Here is a 17906-nt window from a genome sequence, read left to right on the forward strand (position 1 = left end):
CCTGGCGTACATCGTTCAAAACGTGCCCAGTGTTTCCCTCCGCGTGCACTGAGTGCCGCGCAGGCGCAAAGGGCCAGGTGCTGGAGGTGCTGTCATGGCCTGCTTCAACCCGGTGGTAAGGAGGACCTCAAGCTCTGTGTAGAGGGAGCGCCCTGGAACTCCTGGTTCACAGCAGCCGAACCCTGCACACCCTTTTGTTTCCCCCTGACACTTTACAGATTGTCATAAACCCTCTTCTTTAGCGGCTGGGGCTCTTTCTCACCTCTGTGTTGGAGGAAGCTGATGAGGGCCAGTAGTTCAGCAGGAAGTTGGGCCAGCTCCGCCGAAACAAGTGTCCTTTTTCTCTTTTCACCAAAACTGAGGCTATCTAGTTGGGGTGTTTAGAGGTGGAACTCCCCCTCAACCCTCTTGGTTTCCTAGATGTTACAAAACCCCCAAGTTCGGTTGTGTTAATTTTACCGTGGACATTGTTAATTCCAAGCTGTATTATTTACTGCTTGAAATAACAATGTGATTCTCATGTTACCTCCCCACATGTTTTTAGTATCTTTCCCTACCCGCCCATTTCTTTGTCCTTTAACAACTTAATGCTTAAGTGTACAACCTACATTACCCTCCTACCCCTAACGGACACTTAATTTGCACAGTGAGAATTTCTAGTCTCAGTGGCACTTAGGAAACCATCAATCTTAAAAACCTGAATCCAAGAACAAAAATGAAGGATTCATCTGTATTACCAATTCATCTCAACAGACTTCACATTTCGTGAAAGGCAATATGCTTGTCCAGATCTGTGTAATTTTATGGGTTCCAGTTATCATATATGCAGTATAAAAGCTCTGTTTAATTTAGAGACATGCTACTGTAATTATATCTGTTTTATGATAGTGTGTTTTAAGATACCTAAAATACCTATACTCTGCCTGAATATAAGCTTACTAGGTTTGCCAATTTACCTGATGGTGAATTCTATGAAGTAGTGTCTGTTTTAAAGAGAGGAGTTGAGATGGACTAGACATAGTTTTAATAAAGATAACAGGGAAAGCAATACAAAGTCTGTGGTCCTAGAAGAGAAAATAAGTTCAATACGTGTTTTGATTTTTGAAAAATTGTGTTCTAATGGTACTTTTTGACTACTGCTGTGTTAAGATGTTTTTAGCCCTAAGAGTTTTTTCCTTCAGTGTTAAGCTTGATCACACTAGCTGGGACTACCACTGAAGTATCAATTTAGTATGCCTTTATCAGGATAAACTGTTTTAGAAGACGCAACGAATTTAGGGGCATTTAGTCTTAATGCATGTGCTTGTGAATAACATTATTTAAATGTTACTGATTGGCCTATTCATATAGGCTTACCCTGGGTCTTTAGAAGGATTAGTTTAAAGCATAGCTTTAAATACTAAATACTCTTGGGGGCTGGGCATGGTGGCTTAGACCTGTAATCCCAGCACTTTGGAAGGTCGAGGTGGGCAGATCACTTGAGCCTAGGAGTTTGAGACCAGCCTGGCCAACATGGTGACACCCCATCTCTACTAAAAATACAAAAAATTAGCCAGGTGAAGTAGTGCACGCCTGTAGTCCCAGCTACTCTGGATGCTGAGACAGGAGAATCACTTGAACCCAGGAGGCAGATGTTGCAGGGAGCCCAGATTGTGCCACTGCACTCCAGCCTGGGTGACAAAGCAAGACTCCGTCTCAAAACAAACAAACAAACAAAAAAACAACAAAAAAACCGTATAGCTACTCTTGGCATGAACAGGAGTATTTAAGAGTATTTATTTAGTGGGTAGTATGAAAAGGCAATCCTAGAGTGCCACAATTTTCATTTTCATTTTGGCCTCATTAAGCAATTTGAAATAAGAGCAACTCAACTAAATTCCTGCTTGCTGTTTCTTGCCCGTGGACCTTCCACTAGGTCAGTATTGTCAGCACATAGCATTGCCGTTTTGGCCTGGGGGCATAGTTTATGTAGATTTGAAGGGCTGAGTTTTTTCACATACCCTCTTTTGTTTTGCTATAACTAGTGTTTAATCTGGGAAGAAATCTGCTTAACTTTGTTGTCATGGCACGTTTGACTAGGAGGTATTTTAGAATGTTATTTGGTCTCTTCAGTATGCACACTGGACGGGTAAGGTCGTTCGTGCCCTTCTTTGGTTCTAGTAGGAAATCCATTTTGGAGCAGTTGTATTTGACAATGGTCCAGAATATATATTTTTTGGACTTTGTGTATTTTGGAAGTGAGATGGGCTTTGATTGCTCTATTTTAAGTGCTTACCCCAGTCTTCTGGCTTGGAGTTTATTTATATTTGTGGAAATAATATAGTGAACCCTAAAAAATTCTCCGTTGGCCACTTTGATAAAAAGGTAAATTGAAAACAGAAGATCTATTTCCAGCTGACTTACATTAATTTCCCTTTTAAAAGGAGTTGGGGAGGTTAAATATTGACACAAAAGGCAAGTAACATGACAATAACCATACATCTTTGAGATTATTAGCTCATATGTTATTGTAGTCCTGTAATTCAGTCTTGTAGATAGGCTGAAACTATGGGTCTGAAGCTAATACAGTTTATGGAAAGCTAAGACTATATTGGGAATACGAATGTACTTAGTAAAAGTTTTTATGGTAACTTTACAAGACTAGAAGGTATACACTGCATATCTTTTAAGGCTAAATATGTTCAAACTTGAGAAGTCAAAACTTGTAACAGGCTGGGTGCGGTGGCTCATGCCTGTAATCCCAGCACTTTGGGAGGCTGAGGCGGGTGGATCATGAGGTCAGTAGTTCGAGACCAGCCTGACCAACATGGTGAAACCCCGTCTCTCTAAAAATACAAAAATTAGCCGGGAGTGGTGGCGTGCACCTGTAATCGCACCTACTCAGGAGGCTGAGGCAGGAGAATTGCTTGAACCCAGGAGGTGGAAGTTGCAGTGAACTGAGATCGTGCCACTGCACCCCAGCCTGGGCTACAGAGCATGACTCCGTCTCAATAAATAAATTAAATAAATAAATAAATAATAAAATAAAATAAAACTTTGACAATTGCTTTTATATAGCCTAAACTCTACAGATCTGTAATTGAAGATGTAATTGAAGGAGTTCGGAATCTATTTGCTGAAGAAGGTATAGAGGAACAAGTTTTAAAAGACTTGAAGCAGGTTTGTAGCCGATACAACTTTTTCTTCCTGTCTTTTGTTGTTTTTTTGGCATACAAAACTGATGCAGTTCTGATCTCTCAAATTATAGTTTAGTACTTACCCATTCATTGTGCCATCAGGATGACAAGTTAGTTTTTAAGAAACTGAAAAAAAAAGAAGTATCATTATATATGTATATATTATTTTACAGCAAACTTTTTTTTTTTTTTTTTTCCTCTGCAGCTCTGGGAAACCAAGGTTTTGCAGTCTAAAGCAACAGAAGACTTCTTCAGAAATAGCATCCAATCACCTCTGTTTACTCTTCAGTTGCCACACAGCTTGCACCAAACATTGCAATCGGCAACAGGTTGGATACCGTTAGTAAATGAGTACTGTTAGTATCTTCAGAACAAATTCTCATTTGGGGTTTTTTTTCAGTTAGACAGAGTAATGTTCTTAGGGTGAGAAGGCTTGGACACCTAAATCATTTCTATTAAATGAACACAGTATAAATCATTGCCGCATGTAATTATTGGTTAAAAACTCGGGTTATTCAAACTAGTTTTTATTTTAAATATTAAATTTTACAAAGATGATAAAGCCTTTCTTTAAAGGAAAGTCACACAGTTTGTTGGCTGTTGGAAACACCCATTGGTAATTTCAGATAATTTGATTGGGTCTAGTCAAGGATTACAAGTGGCAGAGGGAAAGATGAGAGCTCACAAGTTTGTGTGTTCTCGTTCTCTTATTTTTTTTGTGTGTGTGTGTTATAGATCTGATGTATTGGGAGCAGAATGTAGAGTTCAGAATATGGAGATTATTCAGGCTACCTCACTGTTTTGGATATATAAAATGGTGGCTAGAAATTGATCATGTGCATTTATCTTTATTCTTGGACTTAGCAATCTAGACTTCTGCTTTTAAGGGAAATATTTGTCCACGTTATGCTTATCAATTTAAACTGGAAGGGGCTAGCTAATAAAAGATAAAACTTAGAGTTTTCTATCTTTGTATGCTTGATTCCTTTGTTTCTCCTCTGATTCTTATAATCTTTATGTTACTCGTGTGTATACATAAATGTATACTCACATACAAACAAGTTTTATTGGGTTTAGCTGAAATTCAACAGAGTAGTCTGCAAGAAGTGAGGGTAGATTTTGGGTTAGATTATCAATAATAAGTAGATAGTTCTTTGCATGCTTGGAAAAATTCACATGAACATTACATGGGCCAAGGTGAAGAGAACAGTGTAAGGATGCTTGTACTTCTTCTATTACAAAGTGGGAGAATTTACATGTGGCAGCAGTTCTGACATATAAAACTGAATAAATTAACAATGAATGTTGAATTACCAAATACAAGTTTTATTGAATACTGCGTTTATAAAGTATAATTTTGCTCTGTAAGAATTAGTCTTGGCAGTTTTAATTGTTGACACATTGAAACATTTTTCATCAGTTGGGTTTTTGGCTATGCTTTAATTTTTAACTGCTATTTCATTGGGACATCCCCTTCTCTGTTTAAATAACATTCCTTTGGACTTTTGTTTTCTTAATCACTGTTTTACTTATTACAGAATGCTAAATGTGTTTTTTAACTTATAGTTGGCATGAGGGTGTGGTAGATATGGAAGAGGAAAATACTTGACTGTCTTTTATCAAAAGAGGCCGAGGTGGATGGATCACCTGAGGTCAGGAGTTCTAGACCAGCCTGGCCAACATGGCGAAATCCTGTCTCTACTAAAAAAGAAAAACACAAAAATTAGCCAGGCGTGGTGGCTCAGGCCTGTGATCCCACGTACTTGGGAGGCTGAGGCAGGAGAATCACTTGAACCCGGGAGGCAGAGGTTGCAGTGAGCTGAGATCACGCCACTGCACTCCAGCCTGGGCGACAGAGTGAGACTCCATCTTAAAAAAAAAGGCATGGTGAACACTTCTAAGATTCTGTCATTCAAAATTGCAATACTAGATTTTGCCGCAAGATGGTAATATTACCAGTGATTTAAATAACAAAATAGTCTTGCAACTAATGTATCTAGTTTGTTTTTACTCAGCACCTTATTCTGTATCTTAGCAGTTAGAATAATAGAAATAATTACATTTTAAACAGTTTTTCTCCTTATTCTCTTCCACATCATTTATAATGAAGAGGTTTAAGAGGAAGTACATGTATCCCTTAAAAGTGCTTTATAGTCTTGTTCCTGTCTCCCTTCATCTTTAGGTACCCAACAATAAGATTCTTGAAATAAATAGCCTCATAAAATTGAAGTACTTCTTAATTATATCTTCTCATGGTTTGCTTTTAAAAGCCTGATTAAAATAACTTAAACTTCTAGAACCTTTTTATCTCTTTTGATAACACGTTCAAATTAAATCTATAATTCAAGAAATCATTTGCCTTTGTCTGTTCCATCTTAAAACTTGTTTCCTCTATCAAAATCACAATAAGATACCATCTCACACTAGTCAGAATGGCTATTATTAAAAAACTGAAAAACAGCTGTTGGTGAAGCTGCAGAAAAAAGGAACCACTTATGCACTATTGGTGGGAATGTAACTTTGTTCAGCTTCTGCGGAAAGCAGTCTGCAGATTTCTCAGAGAACTTAGAGCTACCATTCAACTCAGCAGTCCTATTACTAGGCATTTACCCAAAAGAAAATAAATTGTTCTAACAAAAAGACATCCACACTTGTATGCTTATTGCAGTACTATTCACCTTAGCAAAGATGTAGAATCAACTCAACCCATACATGGTGGATTGGATAAAGAAAATGTGGTACATATATACCATGGAATACTATGCAACCATGAAAAAGAGAGAGATGTCCTTTGCAGCAATATGGGTGTTGCTGGGGCCATTATCATAAGTGAATTAACATAGGAACAGAAAACCACATACTGCATGTTCTCACTTATAAATGGGAGCTAAACATTGGGTACATATAGACAGAAAGGTGAGAACACTGGGGACTCCAAAAGGAGAGAGGGAGAGAAGGGGGCAAGTGTTGAAAAACTACCCGTCGGGTACTATGTTCACTATTTGGGTGATGGGATTAATAGAAGCTTAAACCTCAGCATCATGATATACCCCTGTAACAAACCTGTACACATACCTGCTGAACCTAAAAAAAAAACACCCCAGAAACTGGTTTGCGCTATCATATGTTCTTCGTTTTTTATTTGTTTAGTAATTTCCTGTATCTTCAGTTCTCAACTTTGTTTGGTCTCAGGACCCCTTTAAGCTCATAAAAATTAAGGACCCTAAATAGCTTTTACAATGTGGGTTGTAAGTATCTATTTACTATATTAGAAACTAAAACACAAATTTAAAAAATATTGGGTTATTAAAAAATTTAATTACATTTTAACATAATAGCATATATTTATGAGTAATAATTCTTCTAGAACAAAAAAAATTTAGAAAGAAGAGTAGCATTGTTTTACTTTTCTGCAGGTCTTGTTAATGTCAGCTTAATGAGGTCTGCAGAAATGAGCTGGGTTCTTATCTATTTCTTTTTATTTAAATTTTATTGTATGTATTTAAGGTGTTGAGCATGGTGCCTTGAGATAGATAGATAGATAGGTAGATAGTGAAGAGGTTGGTATAGTCTAGCAAATTAACCTGTCTGTCATCTCACACAGGTGCTCATTTTAGGTACTTTTAGTATGCCTGAAGTCTTCTCTTTTAGCAAAAATCGCAAATGCAGCACAACAATATTAAGTATAGCCCTCATGTAATCTATTAGCTATTTAAACTTATTGATCCTATGTATCTGTGACTTTGTATCCTTTAACCTACATCTTCTTATTTTCTCCCTTCCTGTCCCTCGTAGCTGCTATTTTATTCTCTATCTCTGTGTATTTGACTGTTTTTTTTTTTTTTTTTTAACATATAAATGAGATCATGCAATACTTTTCTTTTTGTGTCTGGCATATTTCACTTAGAATAATGTCCTTCAGATTCATCTATGTTGTGACAAATGGCAGACTCTCCCTCTTTTAAAAAGCTGAATAATATTTCTCTGCGTGAGTGTGTGTGTGTGTGTGTGTACACAGACACACCACGTTTTCTTTATCCATTTGTCCATTTGCAGACACTTTGGTTGTTTACAAATCTTGGCTATCGTGAGTAATGTTGCAATGAACATGGGAGTGTAGATATTTTTATGAGGTAGTAGTTTAATTTCCTTTGGATATATATCCATAAGAAGGATTGCTGAGTCATATGGTAGTTCTATTTTTAATTTATTTAGGAATCTCTGCACAGTTTCATACAATGGCTGACCATTCTGCATTCCCACCAACAGAGTATAGGGGTTTCCTTTCCTCTGTACTCTCACCAACGCTTGTCATCTCTTTTCTTTTTGGTAATACCCATCCTAACAGGTGTGAGTTGATAACTTAATATAGTTTTGACTTATATTCCTCTGATGAATAGTGATGTTGAACACCTTTTCATATACCTGTTAGCTGTTTTTATGTTGTCTTTGGAAAAAGATCTATTCAAGTCCTTTGCCAATTTTTGAATAGGGTTATTTGTTTTTCTGTTATTGAGTTGTGTAAATCTTTTAATATATTCTGGATATTAAGCCCTTTATCAGATATATGGTTTGCAAATATTTTCTCTCAGTCTGTTGGCTGCTGTTTTATTTTGTTATTTGTTTTCTTTGCTGTGCAGGAGCTTTTTAGTTTGATGTCTCTATTTTATTTTATTTTTTATTATACTTTATGTTCTAGGGTACATGTGCACAACGTGCAGTTTTGTTACATATACTTACATGTGCCATGTTGGTTTGCTGCACCCATTAACTCGTCATTTACATTAGGTGTATCTCCTAATGCTATCCCTCCCCGCTTCCCCCACCCCAGAACAGGCCCTGGTGTGTGATGTTCCCCTTCCTGTGTCCCAGCGTTCTCATTGTTCAGTTCCCACCTATAAGTGAGAACATGTGGTGTTTGGTTTTCTGTTCTTGTGATAGTTTGCTGAGAATGATGGTTTCCAGCTGCATCCATGTCCCTGCAAAGGACACGAACTCATCCTTTTTTATGGCTGCATAGTATTCCACGTGCCACATTTTCTTAATCCAGTCTGTCATTGATGGACATTTGGGTTGGTTCCAAGTCTTTGCTATTGTGAATAGTGCCACAATAAACATACGTGTGCATGTGTCTTTATAGCAGCATGATTTATAGTCCTTTGGGTATTTATCCAGTAATGGGATGGCTGGGTCAAATGGTATTTCTAGTTCTAGATCCTTGAGAAATCGCCACACTGTCTTCCACAATGGGTTGAACTAGTTTACAGTCCCACCAACAGTGTAAAAGTGTTCCTATTTCTCCACATCCTGTCCAGCACCTGTTGTTTCCTGACTTTTTAATGATCGCCATTCTAACTGGTGTGAGATGGTATCTCATTGTGGTTTTGATTTGCATTTCTCTGATGGCCAGTGATGATGAGCATTTTTTCATGTGTCTGTTGGCTGTATGAATGTCTTCTTTTGAGAAATGTCTGTTCATATCCTTTGCCCACTTTTTGATGGGGTTGTTTGTTTTTTTCTTGTAAATTTGTTTGAGTTCTTTGTAGGTTCTGGATATTAGCCCTTTGTCAGATGAGTAGATTGCAAAAATTTTCTCCCATTCTGTAGGTTGCCTGTTCACTCTGATGGTAGTTTCTTTTGCTGCTCTTTAGTTTAATTAGATCTCATTTGTCCATTTTGGCTTTTGTTGCCGTTGCTTTTGGTGTTTTAGACATGAAATCCTTGCCCATGCCTATGTCCTGAATGGTATTGCCTAGGTTTTCTTCTAGGGTTTTTATGGTTTTAGGTCTAACATTTAAGTCTTTAATCCATCTTGAGTTAATTTTTGTATAAGGTGTAAGGAAGGGATCCAGTTTCAGCTTTCTACATATGGCTGGCCAGTTTTCCCAGCACCGTTTATTAAATAGGGAATCCTTTCCCCATTTCTTGTATTTGTCTGGTTTGTCAAAGATCAGATGGTTGTAGATGTGTGGTATTATTTCTGAGGGCTCTGTCCTGTTCCATTGGTCTATATCTCTGTTTTGGTACCAGTACCATGCTGTTTTGGTTACTGTAACCTTGTGGTATAGTTTGAAGTCAGGTAGCGTGATGCTTCCAGCTTTGTTCTTTTGGCTTAGGATTGTTTTGGCAATGCGGGCTTTTTTTTGGTTCCATATGAACTTTAAAGTTGTTTTGTCCAATTCTGTGAAGAAAGTCATTGGTAGCTTGATGGGGATGGCAATGAATCTATAAATTATCTTGGGCAGTATGGCCATTTTCATGATATTGATTCTTCCTGTCCATGAGCATGGAATGTTCTTCCATTTGTTTGTGTCCTCTTTTATTTCATTGAGCAGTGGTTCGTAGTTCTCCTTGAAGAGGTCCTTCACATCTCTTGTAAGTTGGATTCCTAGGTATTTTATTCTATTTGAAGCAATTGTGAATGGGAGTTCACTCATGATTTGGCTCTCTGTCTGTTATTAGTGTGTAAGTAGTGTATAAGAATGCTTGTGATTTTTGCACATTGATTTTGTATCCTGAGATTTTGCTGAAGTTGCCTATCAGCTTAAGGAGATTTTGGGCTGAGACAATGGGGTTTTCTAAATATACAATTATGCCATCTGCAGACAGGGACAATTTGACTTCCTCTTTTCCTAATTGAATACCCTTTATTTCTTTCTCCTGCCTGATTGCCCTGGCCAGAACTTCCAACACTATGTTGAATAGGAGTGGTGAGAGAGGGCATCCCTGTCTTGTGCCAGTTTTCAAAGGGAATGCTTCCAGTTTTTGCCCATTCAGTATGATATTGTCTGTAGGTTTGTCATAAATAGCTCTTATTATTTTGAGATACGTTCCATCAATACCGAATATATTGAGTGTTTTTAGCATGAAGGGCTGTTGAAGTTTGTCAGAGGCCTTTCTGCATCTGTTGAGATAATCATGTGGTTTTTATCTTTGGTTCTATTTATATGCTGGATTATGTTTATTGATTTGCATGTATTGAACCAGTCTTGCATCCCAGGGATGAAGCCCACTTGATCATGGTGGATAAGCTTTTTGATGTGCTGCTGGATTCGGTTTGCCAGTATTTTATTGAGGATTTTTGCATCGATGTGCATCAGGGATATTGGTCTAAAATTCTCTTTTTTTGTTGTGTCTCTACTAGGCTTTGGTATCAGGATGATGTTGGTCATAAAACGAGTTAGGGAGAATTTCCTCCTTTTCTGTTGATTGGAATAGTTTCAGAAGGAATGGTACCAGCTCCTCCTTGTACTTCTGGTAGAATTCGACTGTGAATCTGTCTGGTCCTGGACTTTTTTTGGTTGGTAGGCTGTTAATTATTGCCTCAGTTTCAGAGCTTGCTCTTGGTCCATTTAGGGATTCAACTTCTTCCTGGTTTAGTCTTGGGAGAGTGTATGTGTCCAGGAATTTATCAATTTCTTCTAGGTTTTCTAGTTTATTTGCCTAGAGGTGTTTATCGTATACTCTCATGGTACTTTGTATTTCTGTGGGGTCAGTGGTAATATCCCCTTTATCATTTTTTATTGCGTCTATTTGATTCTTCTCCCTTTTGTTCTTCATTAGTCTTGCTAGCGGTCTATCAATTTTGTTGATCTTTTCAAAAAACCAGCTTCTGGATTCATTGACTTAATGAAGGTTTTTTGTGTCTCTATCTCCTTCAGTTCTGCTCTGATCTTAGTTATTTCTTGCCTTCTGCTAGCTTTTGAATGTGTTTGCTCTTGCTTCTCTAGTTCTTTTAATTGTGATGTTAGGGTATCAATTTTAGATATTTCCTGCTTTCTCTTGTGGGCATTTAGTGCTATAAATTTCCCTCTACATACTGCTTTAAATGCATCCCAAAGATTCTGGTATGTTGTGTCTTTCTTCTCATTGGTTTCAAAGAACATTTTTATTTCCGCCTTCATTTCGTTATGTACCCAGTAGTCATTCAGGAGCAGGTTGTTCAGTTTCCATGTAGTTGAGCGGTTTTGAGTGAGTTTCTTAATCCTGAGTTCTAGTTTGATTGCACTGTAGTCTGAGAGACAGTTTGTTATAATTTCTGTTCTTTTACATTTGCTGAGGAGTGCTTTACTTCCAACTATGTGGTCAATTTTGTAATAAGTGAGATGTGGTGCTGAGAAGAATGTATATTCTGTTGATTTGGGGTGGAGAGTTCTGTAGACGTCTATTAGGTCTGCTTGGTGCAGAGCTGAGTTCAATTCCTGGATATCCTTGTTAACTTTCTGTCTCGTTGATCTGTCTAATGTTGATAGTGGGGTGTTAAAGTCTCCCATTATTATTGTGTGGGAGTCTAAGTCCCTTTGTAAGTCTCTGAGGACTTGCTTTATGAATCTGGGTGCTCCTGTACTGGGTGCATATATATTTAGGATCGTTAGCTCTTCTTGTTGAATTGATCCCTTTACCATATTATATAATGGCTTTCTTTGTCTCTTTTGATCTTTGTTGGTTTAAAGTCTGTTTTATCAGAGACTAGGATTGCAACCCCTGCCTTTTTTTGTTTTCCATTTGCTTGGTAGATCTTCCTCCATCCCTTTATTTTGAGCCTATGTGTGTCTTGGCATGTGAGATGGGTATCCTGAATACAGCACACTGATGGTCTTTTATTTTATTTTATTTGAGACAGGGTCTTGCTCTGTCATCCAGGCTGGGGTGCACTGGAGCAATCACAGGTCACTGTAGCCTTGACCTTCGAGGGTCAATTGATCCTCTCACCTTAACTTCATGAGTAACTGGGACTACAGGCATAGCCTATCATGCCTGGCTAATTTTCAATTTTTTTGTAGAGATCGGGTTTTCCTGTGTCATCCAGGGTGGTCTTGAACTCTTGGAATGAAGCAGTCCTCCTGCCTCGGCCTCCCAAAGTTCTGCGATTACAGGTGTGAGCCAGTATGCCTGGCTTATTTATTTTTACTTTTGTAGCCCAAGCTTTTGGTGTGATATCCAAAAAATCATCGCCAAGGCCATTGTCAAAAGAGGTTTTCCTCTGTGTTTTTGTCTTGGAGTTTTATGGTTTAAGGTCTTGTGTTTAGGTCTTTTATCTATTTTGAATTGATTTTTATGTAAGGTGTAAAAATAAAAGTCCATTTCAATCTTTTGTGTGTGGAAATTCACTTCTCCCAGCAGCAACCATTTATTGAAGAAACTATCCTTTCCCCATTGTGTCCTCTTAGCACCCTTGTTGAAAATTAGTTGACCATATGTGTTTGGGTTTATTTCTGGGCTCTCTGTTCTGTTCTGCTGGTCTGTGTGTCTGTTTTTATGTCAGTACCATACTGTTTTGATTACTACAGCTTTGTAATATAGTTTTAAATGAGAAAATGTGATATTTCCAACTCTGTTTTTTCTCCCCCTCTGAATTGCTTTGGTTATTTGATGTGTTCTGTTGTTCCACATGAATTTTAGAATTTTTTAAATTTCTATAAAGAAAGTCATTGGAATTTTGATAGAGATGTTGTTGAATCCATATTTTGCTTTGGGTAGTATGGTCATTTTTAATGACATCAGTTATTCCAGTCCATTAACATGGGTATTTTCCCATTTATTTTTGTCCTTCAGTTTCTTATATCAATGTTTTATAGTTTTCAATATATGTATCTTTTTTTTTTTTTTTGAGACAGGGTCTGACTCTGTCATCCAGGCTGGAGTGCAGTGGCACAATCTTGGCTCACTGCAGCCTCTACCTCCTGGGCACAAGCCATTCTCCCACTTCAGTCTCCCAAGTAGTTGGGAGTACAGGCATGTGCCAGCACATCTGACTAATTTTTGTATTTTTTGTAGAGGTAGGGTTTGTCCATACTGCCCAGGCTGGTCTCAAACTCCTGAGTTCAAGCAGTCCACCCACTTTGGCCTCCCAGAGTGTGCATATCTTTCACCTTCTTGATTAAATATATTCTTAAGAATTTTATTTTTTAAGATGCTATTGTAAATGAGATTTTTTAATGATTTTTTTTGGATAGGTAGTTATTTGTGTACAGAAATGCCACTGATTTTTTATGTTGATTTTGTATCCTGCAACTTTACTGAGTTCATCCTCTTTGAATATTTGGTAGAATTCAGCCTTGAAGCCATCTGGTTCTGGGCTTTTCTATGTTGGGAGGTTTTTAATTACTACCTCGGTGTCTTTATTTCTTATATCTGTTCCTAAATTCAATCTGTTGTGATATGTTGTTTTTGTGAAAGTATATGAAGAAAATCTAGCCTTCCACAGATATATAGTTGGAAAAAAGGGAAGCATTTTAATAGTATTTTCAGATAATTGATACTACACTAAAACTCAGCAAATGGTACTTTCTGAGAGGTTAGCTGCCTGATGGAATCTGGAACCACAAGGAACTTTTTGGAATATTTCATTAGGGTTTATTGGTATACCTCGCACTTTGAATGGCTCTTTAACACATGTGTGATGTTACAGCATACATTGGTTATTTGCAAAATATTGGTTTGCTGTCATACAGATGAAACATTGTTCATTATAGAAGATAAAAAATCATATTCGTTGATATAACTAAGCATCTCATCCATTGTGGTTGATATGAATTTTCCAAAATTAATTTTTTGCTTGAAAACTTAAGTTTTACCATTGGCAAATACATGCTGTTAGTTTTTCTTGAAGTGATGGGCATGCTTAGTTTATGTTTAAAAAAAAGTCTGCCAGATACCCAGGTTGAATAACTATAGTTGCTGTCAGTTATTCTTTCAAGTAAAAATGGTGTTTCTTGAAGGAAGAGGCCATTTTTTTTTTTTAATTCTTTTCAACTTTTATTCTAGATTCAGGGGTACACAGACAGGTTTGTTACATGGGTATATTGCATGATTCTGAGGTTTGCGGTACAAATGCATAGTACCCCCAGGTACTGAGCATTGTATCCAATAGTTAGTTTTTCAGCCTTTACCTTCCTCTCACCCTCATCCCTCTTGTAGTGCCCATTTTCTCTTGTTGGCATCTTTATGTCCATGGGTACTCAATGTTTAGCTTCTATTTGAAAGTAAGAATATGTGGTATTTGTTTTTCTGTTCCTGCATTAATTCACTCAGGATACCAGCCTACAGCAGCATTTGTGTTGCTGCAAAGGACGTGATTTCTTTGTTTTTATGGGTGCATAGTGTTCCATGGTGTATATATACCACATTTTCTTTATCCAGTCCACTGTGGATGGGCACCTGGGTTGGTTGCATGTCATTGCTATTGTGAATAGTACTGTGAGGAACATGGGAGTGCGTGTGTCATTTTGGTAGAAAGATTTCTTTCTTTTGGATATATAGCCAGCAATGGGATTGCTGGGTCAAACGGTAGTTCTATTTTAAGTTCTTAGAGAAATCTCCAAACTGCTCTCCACAGTGGCTGAAGAAATTTACATTCCCACCAACAGTGTACAAGGGTTCTTTTTTCTCTGCAGCCTTGCCAGCATTGGTTGTTTTTTGACTTTTTAATAATGGCCATTGTGACTGGTGTGAGGTGGTATCTTCTTGTGTTTTGATTTGTATTTCTCTGGTGATTAGTGATGTGTAGCATTTTTTCATATATTGGCCACTTCTATATAGTCTTTTGAGAAGCATCTGTTCACGGCTTTTGCCCACTTTTTAATGGGATTACTTGATTTTTTTGTTGAATTAAGTTCCTTATAGATTCTGGACATTACAACTTTGTCAGATGAATAGTTTGCGAATATTTTCTACCATCCTGTAGGTTGTCTGTTCACTCTGTTGGTAGCTTCTTTTGCTGTGCAGAAGCTCTATAGTTTAATTAGGTCTCACTTGTCAATTTTGTTTTTGTTGCAATTGCCTTTGAGAATTTAGTCATAAATAATTTCCCAAGGCCGATTTCTAGAATGGTGTTTCCTAGGTTTTCTTCCAGAATTCTTATAGTTTGAGGTCTTACATTTAAATCTTTAACCTATCTTTGTAACTGAATGCAAGTTCATTCACTCACTACTTGCAGAGTCTTGTTAACAAGAGGGAGGTGTGGTAGAAAGAAAGTGACTTTGCAGCTGGGCGCGGTGGCTCATGCCTGTAATCGCAGCACTTTGGGAGGCCGAGTGGGCGGATCATGAGGTCAGGAGTTTGAGACCAGCCTGATCAACATGGTGAAACCCTGTCTTTACTAAAAATACAAAAATTAGCCAGGCGTGGTCGCGCGTGCCTGTAATCCCAGCTGCTCAGGGGGCTGAGGCAGGATAATTGCTTGAACCCAGGAGGTGGAGGTTGCAGTGAGCCAAGATCATGTCATTGCACTCCACCCCGGGCAGGGAAAAAAGAAGAAAACCCAAAAAAAAAAAAAAAAAAAAAAAAAAAAAAGTGACTTTATTTCCAAAGCTGGCAGGGAGGAAGTGGCTTGATTCCTGTCCAAAGCAATCACTTTGAATTTTGATGGGGGAAGTCAAGGGTTTAAAAAGGTAAAACTTGGCATGGAAGGCATGCAAGAATTCTGCTGAGTACAACGTCTGTGTGTCTTGTTCTGTTGGCTTTCTTGGGTTGCAGTCTACCTGGATTGGGGACTGGAGTCATCTCAACAATGGCGAGGTGTTGGACAAGCTGCCTTGAGTTTATCACTGCAGTTTTGCAGCTGGGTCTCCAGGCTTGGTCTGTTTGTCTCAAGATTAGCCCCTAGAACTTCTAACTAGGCACATAATTAGATATTGGCATACAGTTAGATAAATGTGAAGGGACTATATGCAGTGAGAAGGGGAAGGACATGAAGTCTGTTTTCAGGCTAAGGGAAAAGGCTTCTGTAGTTTGCTTCAAGGTTAAGTCTTGAATCCAAAGGGAAAGGAAAAAGAAAATTTTTAAAATGTATTTTGAAGTTAAGCTGCCCAGTTACATCTTGAGTTAATTTTTGTATATGATAAAAGGTAGGAGTCTAGTTCATTCTTCTGCATGTGGCTACCAGTTACCCCAGCACCATTTATTGAATAGGGAGTCCTTTCCCTATTGCTTATTTTTGTTGACTTTGTCAAAGATGAGATGGCTGTAGGTGTGTGGCTTTATATCGGAGTTCTCTATTCTGTTTCATTGGTCTATATGTATGTTTTTGTACTGTTGCTATGCCATTTGGTTACTATAGCCTTATAGTATGTGTTGAAGTTCTGTAATATGAAGCTTCCAGCTGTATTCTTTTTTGCTTATGATTGTTTTGGCTGTTCAGGCTCCTTGTTGGTTGCATATGAATTTTAGAATAGTTTTTTTCTAGTTCTGTGAAAAATGACATTGGTAGTTTGATAGGAATAGCATTGAATCTGTAGATTGCTTTAGGATGTATGGCCATTTTAATGATATTGATTCTTGTATTCCATGAGCTTGAGTGTTTCTCCATTTGTTTGTGTCATCTTTGATTTCTTTCAGCAGTGTTTTGTAGTTCTCCTTGTAGAGATCGTTCCCTTCCTTGATTAGATGTGTTCCTAGGTATTTTATTTTTGCGTGTGGCTATTGTAAATGGGATTGTGTTCTTGATTTGGCGTTCAGCTTGAACGTTGTTGGTGTAAAGAAATGCTACTAATTTTATACATTGGTTTTGTGTCCTGAAACTTAACTGAAGTCATGTATTAGTTCTAGGAGTCTTTTGGTGAAGTCCTTAGGGTTTTCTAGGTATAAGACCATATTATCAGCAAAGAGAGATAGTTTGACTTCTTTTCCTATTTGGATGCCTTTTACTTTTTCTCTTGAGTGATTGCTCTATACTTCCAGTATTATATTGAATAGGAGTGGTGAGATTGGGCATCCTTGTCTTATTCTGGTTCTCAGGGAGAATGCTTCCAATTTTTGCCCATTTAGCATGATGTTGGCTGTAAGTTTGTCATAGATTGTGCCTATTATTTTGAGGTATGTTCCTTCAGTGCCTAGTTTCTTGAGGGTTTTTCTTTTATCCTGAAGTCATGTTGGATTTTGCCAAAAGCTTTTTCCATGTATTTTGAGATGATCATAGGTTTTTGCTTTTAATTCTGTTTGTATGTTTTAATTCTGTTTATTGTATTTGTCAGTAAATCATATTTATTGATTTGTGTGTGTTAAACCAACTTTACAACCCAGGAATGAAGCTTATTTAGTTGTGGTGAGTTAACTTTTGATGTGCTGCTGAATTCAGTTTCCTAGTATTTTGTTGAGGATTTTTGCTCTATGTTCATCAGGGATATTGGCCTGTACTTTTCTTTTCTTTTCTTTTTTTTATCATGTCTTTTCCAGGTTTTGGTATAAGGGTGATGCTGGTTTCGCAGAATGAGTTAGAGAGGAGTCCCTTCTCAACATTTTGGAATAGTTTTCAGCATATTTGGAGTAGTATCAGCACTGCTTTGAACATCTGGTAGAATTCAGCTGTGAGTCCGTCTGGTCTGGGGCTTCTTTTGGGTGGTAGGTTTTTTATTACTAATTCAATTTTGGAACTCGATATTGGTCTGTTCAGAGTTTTAATTTCTTCCTGATTCAATCTTGGGAGATTTTGTTTCTAGGAATTTATCAGTTTCCTCTAGATTTTCTAGTTTTGTATGTAGAGGTGTTCTAATAGTCTCTGAGGATCTTTTGTATTTCTGTGGGATTGGTTGTAATGTCATCTTTGTCATTTCTGACTGTGCTTATTGGAATCTTCCCTTTTTTTCCTTTGTTAATCTAGTTAGTGTTCTATCAATTTTGTTTATCCTTTCAGAGAACCAGGTTTTGGTTTCATTGATTCTTTTTCTCCCCCTTAATGATCACTGTCAGAAAATCATTGATTCTTTATATGGATTTTTGGATCTCAATTTT

The 17906-nt window shown here is 37.6% G+C and overlaps 1 protein-coding gene across 1 annotated transcript in view; it reads left to right on the forward strand.

Moving 5' to 3' along the window:
- The first annotated feature begins 4 nt into the window (after positions 1 to 4).
- GTF2A1L (general transcription factor IIA subunit 1 like) overlaps positions 5 to 17906 on the forward strand; it is a 66588-nt gene continuing 48686 nt past the window's right edge. Inside the window, exons 1-3 of the mRNA XM_009184168.3 lie at positions 5 to 115; positions 3058 to 3159; positions 3382 to 3505. Of these exons, the coding sequence (XP_009182432.2) occupies positions 95 to 115; positions 3058 to 3159; positions 3382 to 3505 (247 nt within the window). The 5' untranslated portion in view covers positions 5 to 94. The remainder of the gene's footprint in view (positions 116 to 3057; positions 3160 to 3381; positions 3506 to 17906) is intronic.

Source organism: Papio anubis, chromosome 14 (genome assembly GCF_008728515.1).
Source record: "Papio anubis isolate 15944 chromosome 14, Panubis1.0, whole genome shotgun sequence".
NCBI lineage: Eukaryota > Metazoa > Chordata > Mammalia > Primates > Cercopithecidae > Papio > Papio anubis.